Below are 14,500 nucleotides of genomic sequence, written 5' to 3' on the forward strand. Positions count from 1 at the left end.
GCGAGCATGCACTATAATCGCGGCCTACGGTAAGAGGAGAGCAGGCGCGCGCGAGCATGCACTATAATCGCGGCCTACGGTAAGAGGAGAGCAGGCTCGCGCGAGCATGCACTATAATCGCGGCCTACGGTAAGAGGAGAGCAGGCGCGCGCGAAGTATGCACTATAATCGCGGCCTACGGTAAGAGGAGAGCAGGCGCGCGCGAGCATGCACTATAATCGCGGCCTACGGTGAGAGGAGAGCAGGCGCGCGCGCGAGCATGCACTATAATCGCGGCCTACGGTAAGAGGAGAGCAGGCGCGCGCGCGAGCATGCACTATAATCGCGGCCTACGGTAAGAGGAGAGCAGGCGCGCGCGAGCATGCACTATAATCGCGGCCTACGGTAAGAGGAGAGCAGGCGCGCGCGCGCGAGCATGCACTATAATCGCGGCCTACGGTAAGAGGAGAGCAGGCGCGCGCGAGCATGCACTATAATCGCGGCCTACGGTAAGAGGAGAGCAGGCGCGCGAGCATGCACTATAATCGCGGCCTACGGTAAGAGGAGAGCAGGCGCGCGCGCGAGCATGCACTATAATCGCGGCCTACGGTAAGAGGAGAGCAGGCGCGCGCGCGAGCATGCACTATAATCGCGGCCTACGGTAAGAGGAGAGCAGGCGCGCGCGAGCATGCACTATAATCGCGGCCTACGGTAAGAGGAGAGCAGGCGCGCGCGAGCATGCACTATAATCGCGGCCTACGGTAAGAGGAGAGCAGGCGCGCGCGCGAGCATGCACTATAATCGCTGCCTACGGTAAGAGGAGAGCAGGCGTGCGCGAGCATGCACTATAATCGCGGCCTACGGTGAGAGGAGAGCCGGCGCGCGCGCGAGCATGCACTATAATCGCGGCCTACGGTAAGAGGAGAGCAGGCGCGCGTGAGCATGCTCTATAATCGCGGCCTACGGTAAGAGGAGAGCAGGTGCGCGCGAGCATGCACTATAATCGCGGCCTACGGTAAGAGGAGAGCAGGCGCGCGCGAGCATGCACTATAATCGCGGCCTACGGTAAGAGGAGAGCAGGTGCGCGCGAGCATGCACTATAATCGCGGCCTACGGTAAGAGGAGAGCAGGCGCGCGCGCGAGCATGCACTATAATCGCGGCCTACGGTAAGAGGAGAGCAGGCGCGCGCGCGAGCATGCACTATAATCGCGGCCTACGGTAAGAGGAGAGCAGGTGCACGCGAGCATGCACTATAATCGCGGCCTACAGTAAGAGGAGAGCAGGTGCGCCCGAGCATGCACTATAATCGCGGCCTACGGTAAGAGGAGAGCAGGCGTTCCCGAAGCCCCGTAGCCGTCACCGTGCGTCGCTTACTCCGTCATCGTGTGTACACTTTGCTCATCGCACCTTTGCTTTCTCTGCTTCAGTTTTTCTTCTTGTATCTTGGAGGTTATGTCCTCCATTCTCTGCGTGCACTCCTGCGAGAGCTGCTGCTGTCTGGGGAAACAAGGACACAACGCAAGAGCGCCAGTGATACGCGGTCGCACACGCGGTCCCTGTGTTATGGATTCAGAGCCCCATCCCTTAATGTTACCATCGGTTAAACCTTTTATCGTTATGTTTTTAACACTGGTATTAATTAATTACTTGTGAATTAATGAAGAGATACGTGGAGTATAAATTACAGAGTTCTGTCAAATGTAAATCTTAAAACCAGTTACAAAGGCCGAGGCTAGGTGGGCGAGAGAGACACTTCATCGGATCCTTAAACCTGAGGTCCCTACTGTGGTCCAGCAAAGACTCCCGGCCAACCACTGCCAAGTGCAACCCGGCCCTCGCTCGCACCCGGCCCTCGCTCGCACCCGGCCCTCGCTCGCACCCGGCCCTCGCTCGCACCCGGCCCTCGCTCGCACCCGGCCCTCGCTCGCACCCGGCCCTCGCTCGCACCCGACCCTCGCTCGCACCCGACCCTCGCTCGCACCCGACCCTCGCTCGCACCCGACCCTCGCTCACTCCCGACCCTCGCTCACTCCCGACCCTCGCTCACTCCCGACCCTCGCTCACTCCCGACCCTCGCTCACCCCCGACCCTCGCTCACCCCCGACCCTCGCTCACCCCCGACCCTCGCTCACCCCCGACCCTCGCTCACCCCCGACCCTCGCTCACCCCCGACCCTCGCTCACCCCCGACCCTCGCTCACTCCCGACCCTCGCTCACACCCGACCCTCGCTCACTCCCGACCCTCGCTCACTCCCGACCCTCGCTCACTCCCAATGAATCTGGGACACAAACAAACGACTGTGGTCCCCATGTCTGAAAATGTATTCTTTCCGCCAAACCTAGCTAAAATCGGAGTTTCTCTAGTGGAAAAACCACCATATCATTAGAATTAAAAATCTACTTTCAGGTAACTATAAAATCCTTGGAGGAATTAGAAACACAACATCTCATACCTCCCTCCCAAAAGCTTCACTATGTACAATTAAGACATTTTGTTTGTTCACGTCCTGAATACAGGGATAAAGTAAGAAACCTACTTTGAGTTTTACTGTCGAGCAATGCCCCCAGGAAAAAACATCATCTCCTACCTATACCAGGAAGTTTTAGGACTCAACTCCAAGGCGAAGCATAGGTACATGAGGCAATGGGAACACAACACATGAAAGCCTTAGGTATAGATGTGACGGTAGGGGCCCAGAGACCAGCATATTAAAGGTTAAGCCCGGGATCTGGCCCTTGTCTGTCTGATGGATGTTGAGGGTCGCCCTGCACACCCATATACCTGAGGCCAGCATGTACAGTGTTAAATGTAAATGTACGTAGTGCAATGTTAACTGCATTCCTTTGCTCTCTGGGCATGCTGGCTGGTAATACAACTACCCCGTCTGCACGCCCAGGAACTTGGGTTGGGCTGGTTCCACGGGGAGATTGGAAACAATGGAAGGTGGGAGGTCCTCCGATCTGGGAGATGTTGGTCCGAAGAGCATTGTCTGCCCAGACAGAGGCGCCCATCTCAAGAGATGGCGAGCCGGCACTGAGTAGGCGCTGTTCTCATTCGCTAGTTTGTAATTCCTGCCCTCCTTACCTCGGGCTCCCCATCACACCCCAAGCCCAGATTGGCCAACACAGGCGAGCCCTCGCACTGTGATTGGCCCCCCACACAGCATCCACGCTTTGATTGGTCGCTGCCCCGTTCTCCATGATTTCCTATGGAGACCGGGAACCTACAAAAGCAGCGACTGATCTGAGTACCACGATGTCTCCTCGGCTGACGTGCAGATAGACTAAGCTGTGAGCTCTGAGGACGTGCCAGACACACCCAAAGTCAGACTAAGCGGTGGGCTCTGAGGACGTGCCAGACACACCCAAAGTCAGACTAAGCGGTGGGCTGAGGACGTGCCAGACACCCGAAGTCGGACTAAGCGGTGGGCTGAGGACGTGCCAGACACCCGAAGTCGGACTAAGCGGTGGGCTCTGAGGACGTGCCAGACACCCGAAGTCGGACTAAGCGGTGGGCTGAGGACGTGCCAGACACCCGAAGTCGGACTAAGCGGTGGGCTGAGGACGTGCCAGACACCCGAAGTCGGACTAAGCGGTGGGCTGAGGACGTGCCAGACACCCGAAGTCAGACTAAGCGGTGGGCTAAGGACGTGCCAGACACCCGAAGTTGGACTAAGCGGTGGGCTGAGGACGTGCCAGACACCAGAAGTCAGACTAAGCGGTGGGCTCTGAGGACGTGCCAGACACCAGAAGTCGGACTAAGCGGTGGGCTCTGAGGACGTGCCAGACACCCGAAGTCGAACTAATCGGTGGGCTCTGAGGACGTGCCAGACACCCGAAGTCGGACTAAGCGGTGGGCTGAGGACGTGCCAGACACCCGAAGTCGGACTAAGCGGTGGGCTGAGGACGTGCCAGACACCAGAAGTCAGACTAAGCGGTGGGCTCTGAGGACGTGCCAGACACCAGAAGTCGGACTAAGCGGTGGGCTGAGGACGTGCCAGACACCAGAAGTCGGACTAAGCGGTGGGCTGAGGACGTGCCAGACACCCGAAGTCGGACTAAGCGGTGGGCTCTGAGGACGTGCCAGACACCCGAAGTCGGACTAAGCGGTGGGCTGAGGACGTGCCAGACACCCGAAGTCGGACTAAGCGGTGGGCTGAGGACGTGCCAGACACCCGAAGTCGGACTAAGCGGTGGGCTGAGGACGTGCCAGACACCCGAAGTCGGACTAAGCGGTGGGCTGAGGACGTGCCAGACACCCGAAGTCGGACTAAGCGGTGGGCTGAGGACGTGCCAGACACCCGAAGTCGGACTAAGCGGTGGGCTGAGGACGTGCCAGACACCCGAAGTCGGACTAAGCGGTGGGCTGAGGACGTGCCAGACACCCGAAGTCGGACTAAGCGGTGGGCTGAGGACGTGCCAGACACCAGAAGTCGGACTAAGCGGTGGGCTGAGGACGTGCCAGACACCCGAAGTCGGACTAAGCGGTGGGCTGAGGACGAGCCAGACACCCGAAGTCGGACTAAGCGGTGGGCTGAGGACGAGCCAGACACCCGAAGTTGGACTAAGCGGTGGGCTGAGGACGAGCCAGACACCCGAATTTTTGAGGCCACAAAACCCTGTATAGTGGCTACCAAACAACACAAGGCAGGTATTATACTGAGAAAATCACAAACTTTCTCAATGGCTCTCTAGGAAAATGTAATAGGGTGTGGGGACCCCTGGGACAGAAGCGAGGGAGATGCAGGTCGGCCTTCAGATAGCTTATCCAACCGACCGATAAACCTATTGGGAGGCACCTCACAGAAACCGTACCAAAGCAATCCAGTCTTCCGATACTCAAGTACCCACCGCATTGTACTAAATCGTTTGCGTGCTGTGAAAGGAGACAGTGCATTGTACTATTGTGTTGTGGTCTAGTCGCTCTATGGTGTTTTTCTCCCGGTAACCCGATCCTCTGTAAAAATATTGAAAATAACAAACTGAAGTATAAAAATGTAAAATAAAGCCTATCCTTCAGTTCCACTGTGTGGGGATCCGGAGAGTACTCCGGGGGTACAGATACATGTGTCGTGTGCGAGTTGATAGTCAGGGAACACGCGTGTCTACCTCTGGTTCTCCGCTCCTTTTTTGTCACATTGCAGCTGCAACATCTGCAGGGTTTCTGCAACAAGTGGAAAACATGCATGAGAGGCCTGACCCCTATGGAAATGCCTGAGCCCTATGGAAATGCCTGAGCCCTATGGAAATGCCTGAGCCCTATGGAAATGCCTGAGCCCTATGGAAATGCCTGAGCCCTATGGAAATGCCTGAGCCCTATGGAAATGCCTGAGCCCTATGGAAATGCCTTCATTAGGGTATTAAAGGATGATAATTCCCACATTTCACCTCATGTAGCAAGTAGTATAGACAAACAGCTAAAATATTGCCCATCTACACACAAACCTACCATCAGTTATACCTGCAACACACACACACACACACACACACAGGGCCACGCAAACACACACAGGGCCACGCAAACACACACACACACAGGGCCACGCAAACACACACACACACAGGGCCACGCAAACACACACACACACACAGGGCCACGCAAACACACACACACACACAGGGCCACGCAAACACACACACAGGGCCACGCAAACACACACACAGGGCCACGCAAACACACACAGGGCCACGCAAACACACACAGGGCCACGCAAACACACACACAGACACAGGGCCACGCAAATACACACACACACAGGGCCACGCAAACACACACACAGACACAGGGCCACACAAACACACACACAGGGCCACGCAAACACACACACACACACACACACAGGGCCACGCAAACACACACACAGACACAGGGCCACGCAAACACACACAAGGCCACGCAAACAAAGACACACAGGCCACGCAAACACACACACACAAACACACACACACACACACACACACACACACAGGGCAACACAAACACACAGGGCCACACACACACACAGGGCCCCGCAAACACACACACACGGCCACGCAAACACATCCTTGCAAACATGTCCATGCAAAACACACAGGACCACGCAAACAGATAGGCACATATAGAGCCACGCAAACAAGTCCATGCAAACACATACAGGGCCATAGAAACACAAGTCCTTACAGACACACACAAGTCCAGGCAAACACACATCCATACAAACACACACACAGGGCCAGGCAAACACACAAAGCATACGATCCTAATGTCATTAAAAGCATTGTGTTACATCACGAGCAGAACTAAAACTCCCAGCATCCTATGCTTCTAAGCCAGGAGTCTGGTACAAAACAATAGTGTACTCAGTGTACATCTTTAACTCTTTAATGTCTGATGGGCAATGCGTTAACCCCATCCCTGCTTCATTAGCAAGCATGTACAGTATTAATAAGCCTGGAAAGATCGTATCTCCGGCATTGTACGAAATGTAAGCCCCGCCTGACCTTGCTTCTTGTTTAGCATTTCCTCCAGACAGAGCTTCTCTGCATTCACTGCAACAGAGATTGAGAGGTTATTATAGGAATCCCCTCTGAAATACAAGTCATCACACACACACACACACACACAGATCTTTATCTTGCTGCTGTGACCCCATAATTCCTGCTACACCTGAGGGGTGTGTTCTCTGCTCAGTCATTTCCCTTCTCACCCCAACACATGGTTCCCGCTTTCTTTAACCTCACACTTTTATTTCCTGTATTGTTTCGCCATCGGAAGCCGAGACGGCGACCCGCTGGACGTGTGTGAATAATTGTGCTGGTTTATTAAAGGACCAACGTTTCAGTTCTTACTCTGCACCTTTATCATGATAAATTAGAACCGAAACGTCAATCCTGCAGTAAATCAGCACCGGCATTCACACGGGTCCAGTGGACCGCCGCCCGAGGTTCTGTTCCTGCACGTGATCCTCACGCACTGTGGCAGACAGGGCCCGTGTGCAGTACTGGAAGCGGGGAAGTGTAACAGTGTGCGCGTTGGAAAGAGCCGGCGCCGGTACCTACATTCATCCAGCTCTCTCTGTGCCGCGTGGCTCTGCCGCCGGTACGCCTGCAGCTCTTCTCCCATCACATGTTTAGCTGCACAGGGGAACAAAGCGGTGTCTGAGTGAGTGCGCCGCCCAGAGTGCGGGGACAGAGAAACCCGCCGGTGCAGCCAACACCGACACACAATGTGTTCAAAGTGCGGGGACAGAGAAACCCGCCGGTGCAGCCAACACCGACACACAATGTGTTCAAAGTGCGGGGACAGAGAAACCCGCCGGTGCAGCCAACACCGACACACAATGTGTTCAAAGTGCGGGGACAGAGAAACCCGCCGGTGCAGCCAACACCGACACACAATGTGTTCAAAGTGCGGGGACAGAGAAACCCGCCCATGCAGCCAACACAGACACACAATGTGTTCAAAGTGCCGGGGACAGAGAAACCCGCCGGTGCAGCCAACACAGACATACAATGTGTTCAAAGTGCCGGGGACAGAGAAACCCGCCGGTGCAGCCAACACAGACATACAGTGTGTTCAAAGTGCGGGGACAGAGAAACCCGCCGGTGCAGCCAACACAGACACACAATGTGTTCAAAGTGCCGGGGACAGAGAAACCCGCCGGTGCAGCCAACACAGACATACAGTGTGTTCAAAGTGCGGGGACAGAGAAACCCGCCGGTGCAGCCAACACAGACACACAATGTGTTCAAAGTGCGGGGACAGAGAAACCCGCCGGTGCAGCCAACACCGACACACAGTGTGTTCAAAGTGCCGGGGACAGAGAAACCCGCCGGTGCAGCCAACACCGACACACAATGTGTTCAAAGTGCGGGGACAGAGAAACCCGCCGGTGCAGCCAACACAGACACACAATGTGTTCAAAGTGCGGGGACAGAGAAACCCGCCGGTGCAGCCAACACCGACACACAGTGTGTTCAAAGTGCGGGGACAGAGAAACCCGCCGGTGCAGCCAACACCGACACACAATGTGTTCAACGTGCGGGGACAGAGAAACCCGCCGGTACAGCCAACACAGACACACAATGTGTTCAAAGTGCGGGGACAGAGAAACCCGCCGGTGCAGCCAACACAGACACACAGTGTGTTCAAAGTGCGGGGACAGAGAAACCCGCCGGTGCAGCCAACACCGACACACAGTGTGTTCAAAGTGCGGGGACAGAGAAACCCGCCGGTGCAGCCAACACCGACACACAGTGTGTTCAAAGTGCGGGGACAGAGAAACCCGCCGGTGCAGCCAACACCGACACACAGTGTGTTCAAAGTGCCGGGGACAGAGAAACCCACCGGTGCAGCCAACACAGACACACAATGTGTTCAAAGTGCCGGGGACAGAGAAAACCGCCGGTGCAGCCAACACCGACACACAGTGTGTTCAAAGTGCGGGGACAGAGAAACCCGCCCATGCAGCCAACACAGACACACAATGTGTTCAAAGTGCGGGGACAGAGAAACCCGCCGGTGCAGCCAACACCGACACACAGTGTGTTCAAAGTGCCGGGGACAGAGAAACCCGCCGGTGCAGCCAACACAGACACACAGTGTGTTCAAAGTGCCGGGGACAGAGAAACCCGCCGGTGCAGCCAAAACCGACACACAATGTGTTCAAAGTGCCGGGGACAGAGAAACCCGCCGGTGCAGCCAACATCGACACACAGTGTGTTCAAAGTGCCGGGGACAGAGAAACCCGCCGGTGCAGCCAACACAGACACACAATGTGTTCAAAGTGCCGGGGACACAGAAACCCGCCGGTGCAGCCAACACAGACACACAGTGTGTTCAAAGTGCCGGGGACAGAGAAACCCACCGGTGCAGCCAACACAGACACACAATGTGTTCAAAGTGCCGGGGACACAGAAACCCGCCGGTGCAGCCAACACAGACACACAATGTGTTCAAAGTGCCGGGGACACAGAAACCCGCCGGTGCAGCCAACACAGACACACAATGTGTTCAAAGTGCCGGGGACAGAGAAACCCGCCGGTGCAGCCAACACCGACACACAGTGTGTTCAAAGTGCCGGGGACAGAGAAACCCGCCGGTGCAGCCAACACAGACACACAATGTGTTCAAAGTGCCGGGGACAGAGAAACCCGCCGGTGCAGCCAACACAGACACACAATGTGTTCAAAGTGCGGGGACAGAGAAACCCGCCGGTGCAGCCAACACCGACACACAGTGTGTTCAAAGTGCCGGGGACAGAGAAACCCGCCGGTGCAGCCAACACAGACACACAATGTGTTCAAAGTGCCGGGGACAGAGAAACCCGCCGGTGCAGCCAATACAGACACACAATGTGTTCAAAGTGCCGGGGACAGAGAAACCCGCCGGTGCAGCCAACACAGACACACAGTGTGTTCAAAGTGCCGGGGACAGAGAAACCTGCCGGTGCAGCCAACACAGACACACAATGTGTTCAAAGTGCCGGGGACAGAGAAACCCGCCGGTGCAGCCAATACAGACACACAATGTGTTCAAAGTGCCGGGGACAGAGAAACCCGCCGGTGCAGCCAACACCGACACACAATGTGTTCAAAGTGCCGGGGACAGAGAAACCCGCCGGTGCAGCCAACACAGACACACAGTGTGTTCAAAGTGCCGGGGACAGAGAAACCCGCCGGTGCAGCCAACACCGACACACAATGTGTTCAAAGTGCCGGGGACAGAGAAACCCGCCGGTGCAGCCAATACAGACACACAATGTGTTCAAAGTGCCGGGGACAGAGAAACCCGCCGGTGCAGCCAACACCGACACACAATGTGTTCAAAGTGCGGGGACAGAGAAACCCGCCGGTGCAGCCAACACCGACACACAATGTGTTCAAAGTGCCGGGGACAGAGAAACCCGCCGGTGCAGCCAACACAGACACACAGTGTGTTCAAAGTGCGGGGACAGAGAAACCCGCCGGTGCAGCCAACACAGACACACAATGTGTTCAAAGTGCGGGGACAGAGAAACCCGCCGGTGCAGCCAACACAGACACACAGTGTGTTCAAAGTGCCGGGGACAGAGAAACCCGCCGGTGCAGCCAAAACCGACACACAATGTGTTCAAAGTGCGGGGACAGAGAAACCCGCCGGTGCAGCCAACACCGACACACAATGTGTTCAAAGTGCCGGGGACAGAGAAACCCGCCGGTGCAGCCAACACAGACACACAATGTGTTCAAAGTGCGGGGACAGAGAAACCCGCCGGTGCAGCCAACACAGACACACAATGTGTTCAAAGTGCCGGGGACAGAGAAACCCGCCGGTGCAGCCAATACAGACACACAATGTGTTCAACGTGCCGGGGACAGAGAAACCCGCCGGTGCAGCCAATACAGACACACAATGTGTTCAAAGTGCGGGGACAGAGAAACCCGCCGGTGCAGCCAACACCGACACACAATGTGTTCAAAGTGCCGGGGACAGAGAAACCCGCCGGTGCAGCCAACACAGACACACAATGTGTTCAAAGTGCCGGGGACAGAGAAACCCGCCGGTGCAGCCAACACCGACACACAGTGTGTTCAAAGTGCCGGGGACAGAGAAACCCGCCGGAGCAGCCAACACAGACACACAATGTGTTCAAAGTGCCGGGGACAGAGAAACCCGCCGGTGCAGCCAACACCGACACACAATGTGTTCAAAGTGCCGGGGACAGAGAAACCCGCCGGTGCAGCCAACACCGACACACAGTGTGTTCAAAGTGCCGGGGACAGAGAAACCCGCCGGAGCAGCCAACACAGACACACAGTGTGTTCAAAGTGCGGGGACAGAGAAACCCGCCGGTGCAGCCAACACCGACACACAATGTGTGCAAAGTGCCGGGGACAGAGAAACCCGCCGGTGCAGCCAATACAGACACACAATGTGTTCAAAGTGCCGGGGACAGAGAAACCCGCCGGTGCAGCCAACACCGACACACAATGTGTTCAAAGTGCCGGGGACAGAGAAACCCGCCGGTGCAGCCAACACAGACACACAGTGTGTTCAAAGTGCCGGGGACAGAGAAACCCGCCGGTGCAGCCAACACCGACACACAATGTGTTCAAAGTGCCGGGGACAGAGAAACCCGCCGGTGCAGCCAACACAGACACACAGTGTGTTCAAAGTGCCGGGGACAGAGAAACCCGCCGGTGCAGCCAACACCGACACACAATGTGTTCAAAGTGCGGGGACAGAGAAACCCGCCGGTGCAGCCAACACCGACACACAATGTGTTCAAAGTGCCGGGGACAGAGAAACCCGCCGGTGCAGCCAACACAGACACACAGTGTGTTCAAAGTGCCGGGGACAGAGAAACCCGCCGGTGCAGCCAATACAGACACACAATGTGTTCAAAGTGCGGGGACAGAGAAACCCGCCGGTGCAGCCAACACAGACACACAATGTGTTCAAAGTGCCGGGGACAGAGAAACCCGCTGGTGCAGCCAACACAGACACACAGTGTGTTCAAAGTGCCGGGACAGAGAAACCCGCCGGTGCAGCCAATACAGACACACAATGTGTTCAAAGTGCGGGGACAGAGAAACCCGCTGGTGCAGCCAACACAGACACACAGTGTGTTCAAAGTGCCGGGGACAGAGAAACCCGCCGGTGCAGCCAACACCGACACACAATGTGTTCAAAGTGCCGGGGACAGAGAAACCCGCCGGTGCAGCCAAAACCGACACACAATGTGTTCAAAGTGCCGGGGACAGAGAAACCCGCCGGTGCAGCCAACACAGACACACAATGTGTTCAACGTGCGGGGACAGAGAAACCCGCCGGTGCAGCCAACACCGACACACAATGTGTTCAAAGTGCCGGGGACAGAGAAACCCTCGGTGCAGCCAACACCGACACACAATGTGTTCAAAGTGCCGGGGACAGAGAAACCCTCGGTGCAGCCAACACCGACACACAATGTGTTCAAAGTGCGGGGACAGAGAAACCCGCCGGTGCAGCCAACACCGACACACAATGTGTTCAAAGTGCCGTCTCCTCAGTCAGAGAGACGGTGGGGCTCATAATGACGTTCTCTAATGGGACAGCCTAGAACAGGGGGTGACAACGTTTCATGTCCCATACGGACCTTTCACCAGCTCAACCTGCACTTTGAAGAGATTGTTTGGCGTGTGACGCGCCTGCATGAAGCACGCAGACACACCGCGACAACACGCTACATAGACCAGGAGTCGGCGTAACCTCAGGATGCCGCGTGTGCTTTGCTGCAATGTCCGCGCTATGCGTGTTCAGCACGGCTCATAGAATAGGTGAGAAAACATGGAAACTGGGGCCATGAATCTGCTTCAACGTACCCGAGGCATGGCGGGTATACCATCATACCCCAGGCCTCCCACGTTCTCACGTGACGAGGGGCAGTAATTGTGGGATTTCCACGGAAGTGATGTTTGTGACTGTTAGATAACGTAGTGACGCCAGTTACAGAGGCTTCACAAGACCCCCAAAAAGGAGCAGAAACTGCGGTTTTATTCAATAACAGACGTCTGAAATGTGAGACTGCCATGACATTTATAAAGGCGCCGTCCCGTCGTCCCCCTCTCACCGGGCCTGGTCGTCCCGTCGCCCCCCTCTAACCGGGCCTGGCCGTCCCCCTCTCACCGGGCCTGGCCGTCCCGTCGTCCCCCTCTCACCGGGCCTGGCCGTCCCGTCGTCCCCCTCTCACCGGGCCTGGCCGTCCCGTCGTCCCCCTCTCACCGGGCCTGGTCGTCCCGTCGTCCCCCTCTCACCGGGCCTGGCCGTCCCGTCGTCCCCGTCTGACCGGGCCTGGCCGTCCCGTCGTCCCCCTCTCACCGGGCCTGGCCGTCCCGTCGTCCCCCTCTCATCGGGCCTGGTCGTCCCCCTCTCACCGGGCCTGGCCGTCCCCCTCTCACCGGGCCTGGCCGTCCCCCTCTCATCGGGCCTGGCCGCCCCGTCGTCCCCCTCTTATCGGGCCTGGTCGTCCCCCTCTCACCGGGCCAGGCCTTCCCGTCATTCCCCTCTCACTGGGCCTGGCCGTTCCGTCGTCCCCCTCTCACCGGGCCTGGCCGTCCCCCTCTCACCGGGCCTGGCCGTCCCCCTCTCATCGGGCCTGGCCGTCCCGTCGTCCCCCTCTCATCGGGCCTGGTCGTCCCCCTCTCACCGGGCCTGGCCGTCCCGTCATTCCCCTCTCACCGGGCCTGGCCGTTCCGTCGTCCCCCTCTCACCGGGCCTGGCCGTCCCCCTCTCACCAGGCCTGGCTCCACCCCCCTCTCCCGCCTGCAGTGACCTTGCTGAAGCTTCTTTATCTTGTTGATCAGGTCCTCGAGCTTTGGCTCCAGATCTCCAGCTGTATAAAGACAATATTCACTGGTGAGTTTTCACTACAGAAATGTAAACACAAAGTGGATGTCTTCCTAATAAACCCTGTTTGGGTACCTTCCTGTAGCTTCCTCACCAGCAGGCGCAGGTTCTCCGAGTTACAATTCACTGCAAATATGGACAATATGTATTTAGAACAGGTTGGGTACATGTACGAGACATAACTTGGCAATTACACCCTGCAAATATGCCACGCAGACACGGTGCGGTGTACATGGGAGCGCAGGTTCCAAGCAGGCCGGGGGGCAATTACGCAGTGCCAACATGTGACACCCCCGTACTGTCCCGTCTTATATCCTGCAGCCAGGTGTCCTTATTCCTGTCTGCACGCTTCAGCTAATTAAAGCAGCGGGAGATTGAGGCCTCTGCTAATGACCAGCTGGTTAGGGGGGGGGGATTTAATGCGTGTATATGTAGCGCCGAGTGAGTACTTCAGTATCAGGCGATACCTTTTTTATTTACTTATTTACTATAAGACAAGCATTGGAGATTTCTCTCAGGTCAGGAATCATTACCTGAGGAAGAGAGAGAAATCTCCAATGCTAGTCTGTTTTATATGTATTTAGTTCAAATAAAAAAAAGCTATCGCCCAATAGTGAAGTACTCATTTACTCTGCACAGGCCTATCTACAGAGGGGGGTGGGGTCCTGTGACCCCCACACACAGGCCTATCCCACAGAGGGGGGGGAGGTCCTCTGACCCCCCACACACAGGCCTATCCCACAGAGGGGGGGTCCTCTGTCCCCCCACACACAGGCCTATCCCACAGAGGGGGGGGGTCCTGTAACCCCCCACACACAGGCCTATCCCACAGAGGGGGGTCCTCTGTCCCCCCACACACAGGCCTATTCCACAGAGGGGAAGGAGGGTCCTCTGACCCCCCACACACAGGCCTATCCCACAGAGGGGGGTCCTCTGTCCCCCCACACACAGGCCTATCCCACAGAGGGGGGGGGTCCTCTGACCCCCCACACACTGCGTGGTACATCGTGTACAGCAGCTGCAAGGTGTTACTACCCCGCCCCCATGCTGCGCCTCACTGGGCAGGCTGGCCTCCATGGTGTGACTTTGTTTTCTAATCAGCAGCCGAGCGAGAGACAAAATGGCGCCCGAATCGTTCCCGCGCTTTTATATAAAACAAAAAATCCTGTCAA

General features: G+C 56.8%; 1 protein-coding gene across 4 annotated transcripts in view; it reads right to left on the reverse strand.

Moving 5' to 3' along the window:
* LOC142486538 (synaptonemal complex central element protein 1-like) overlaps positions 1-14,491 on the reverse strand; it is a 75,494-nt gene extending 61,003 nt beyond the window's left edge. The window contains exons 1-7 of one of the 4 annotated variants that reach the window (XM_075585119.1): positions 14,387-14,491; positions 13,404-13,454; positions 13,255-13,314; positions 7,019-7,093; positions 6,461-6,508; positions 5,090-5,144; positions 1,355-1,477 (exon numbers count right to left, since the gene is read on the reverse strand). In XM_075585119.1, coding sequence (XP_075441234.1) covers positions 1,355-1,477; positions 5,090-5,144; positions 6,461-6,508; positions 7,019-7,093; positions 13,255-13,314; positions 13,404-13,454; positions 14,387-14,405 — 431 coding nt within the window. In that variant the 5' untranslated portion in view covers positions 14,406-14,491. Of the gene's footprint in view, positions 1-1,354; positions 1,478-5,089; positions 5,145-6,460; positions 6,509-7,018; positions 7,094-13,254; positions 13,315-13,403; positions 13,455-14,363 lie in introns of all 4 variants that reach the window. The other 3 variants (XM_075585121.1, XM_075585123.1, XM_075585122.1) reach the window with 3 other exon arrangements.
* Between the last annotated feature and the right edge of the window lie 9 nt (positions 14,492-14,500).

This window comes from Ascaphus truei, unplaced genomic scaffold (genome assembly GCF_040206685.1).
Source record: "Ascaphus truei isolate aAscTru1 unplaced genomic scaffold, aAscTru1.hap1 HAP1_SCAFFOLD_939, whole genome shotgun sequence".
Classification (NCBI taxonomy): domain Eukaryota; kingdom Metazoa; phylum Chordata; class Amphibia; order Anura; family Ascaphidae; genus Ascaphus; species Ascaphus truei.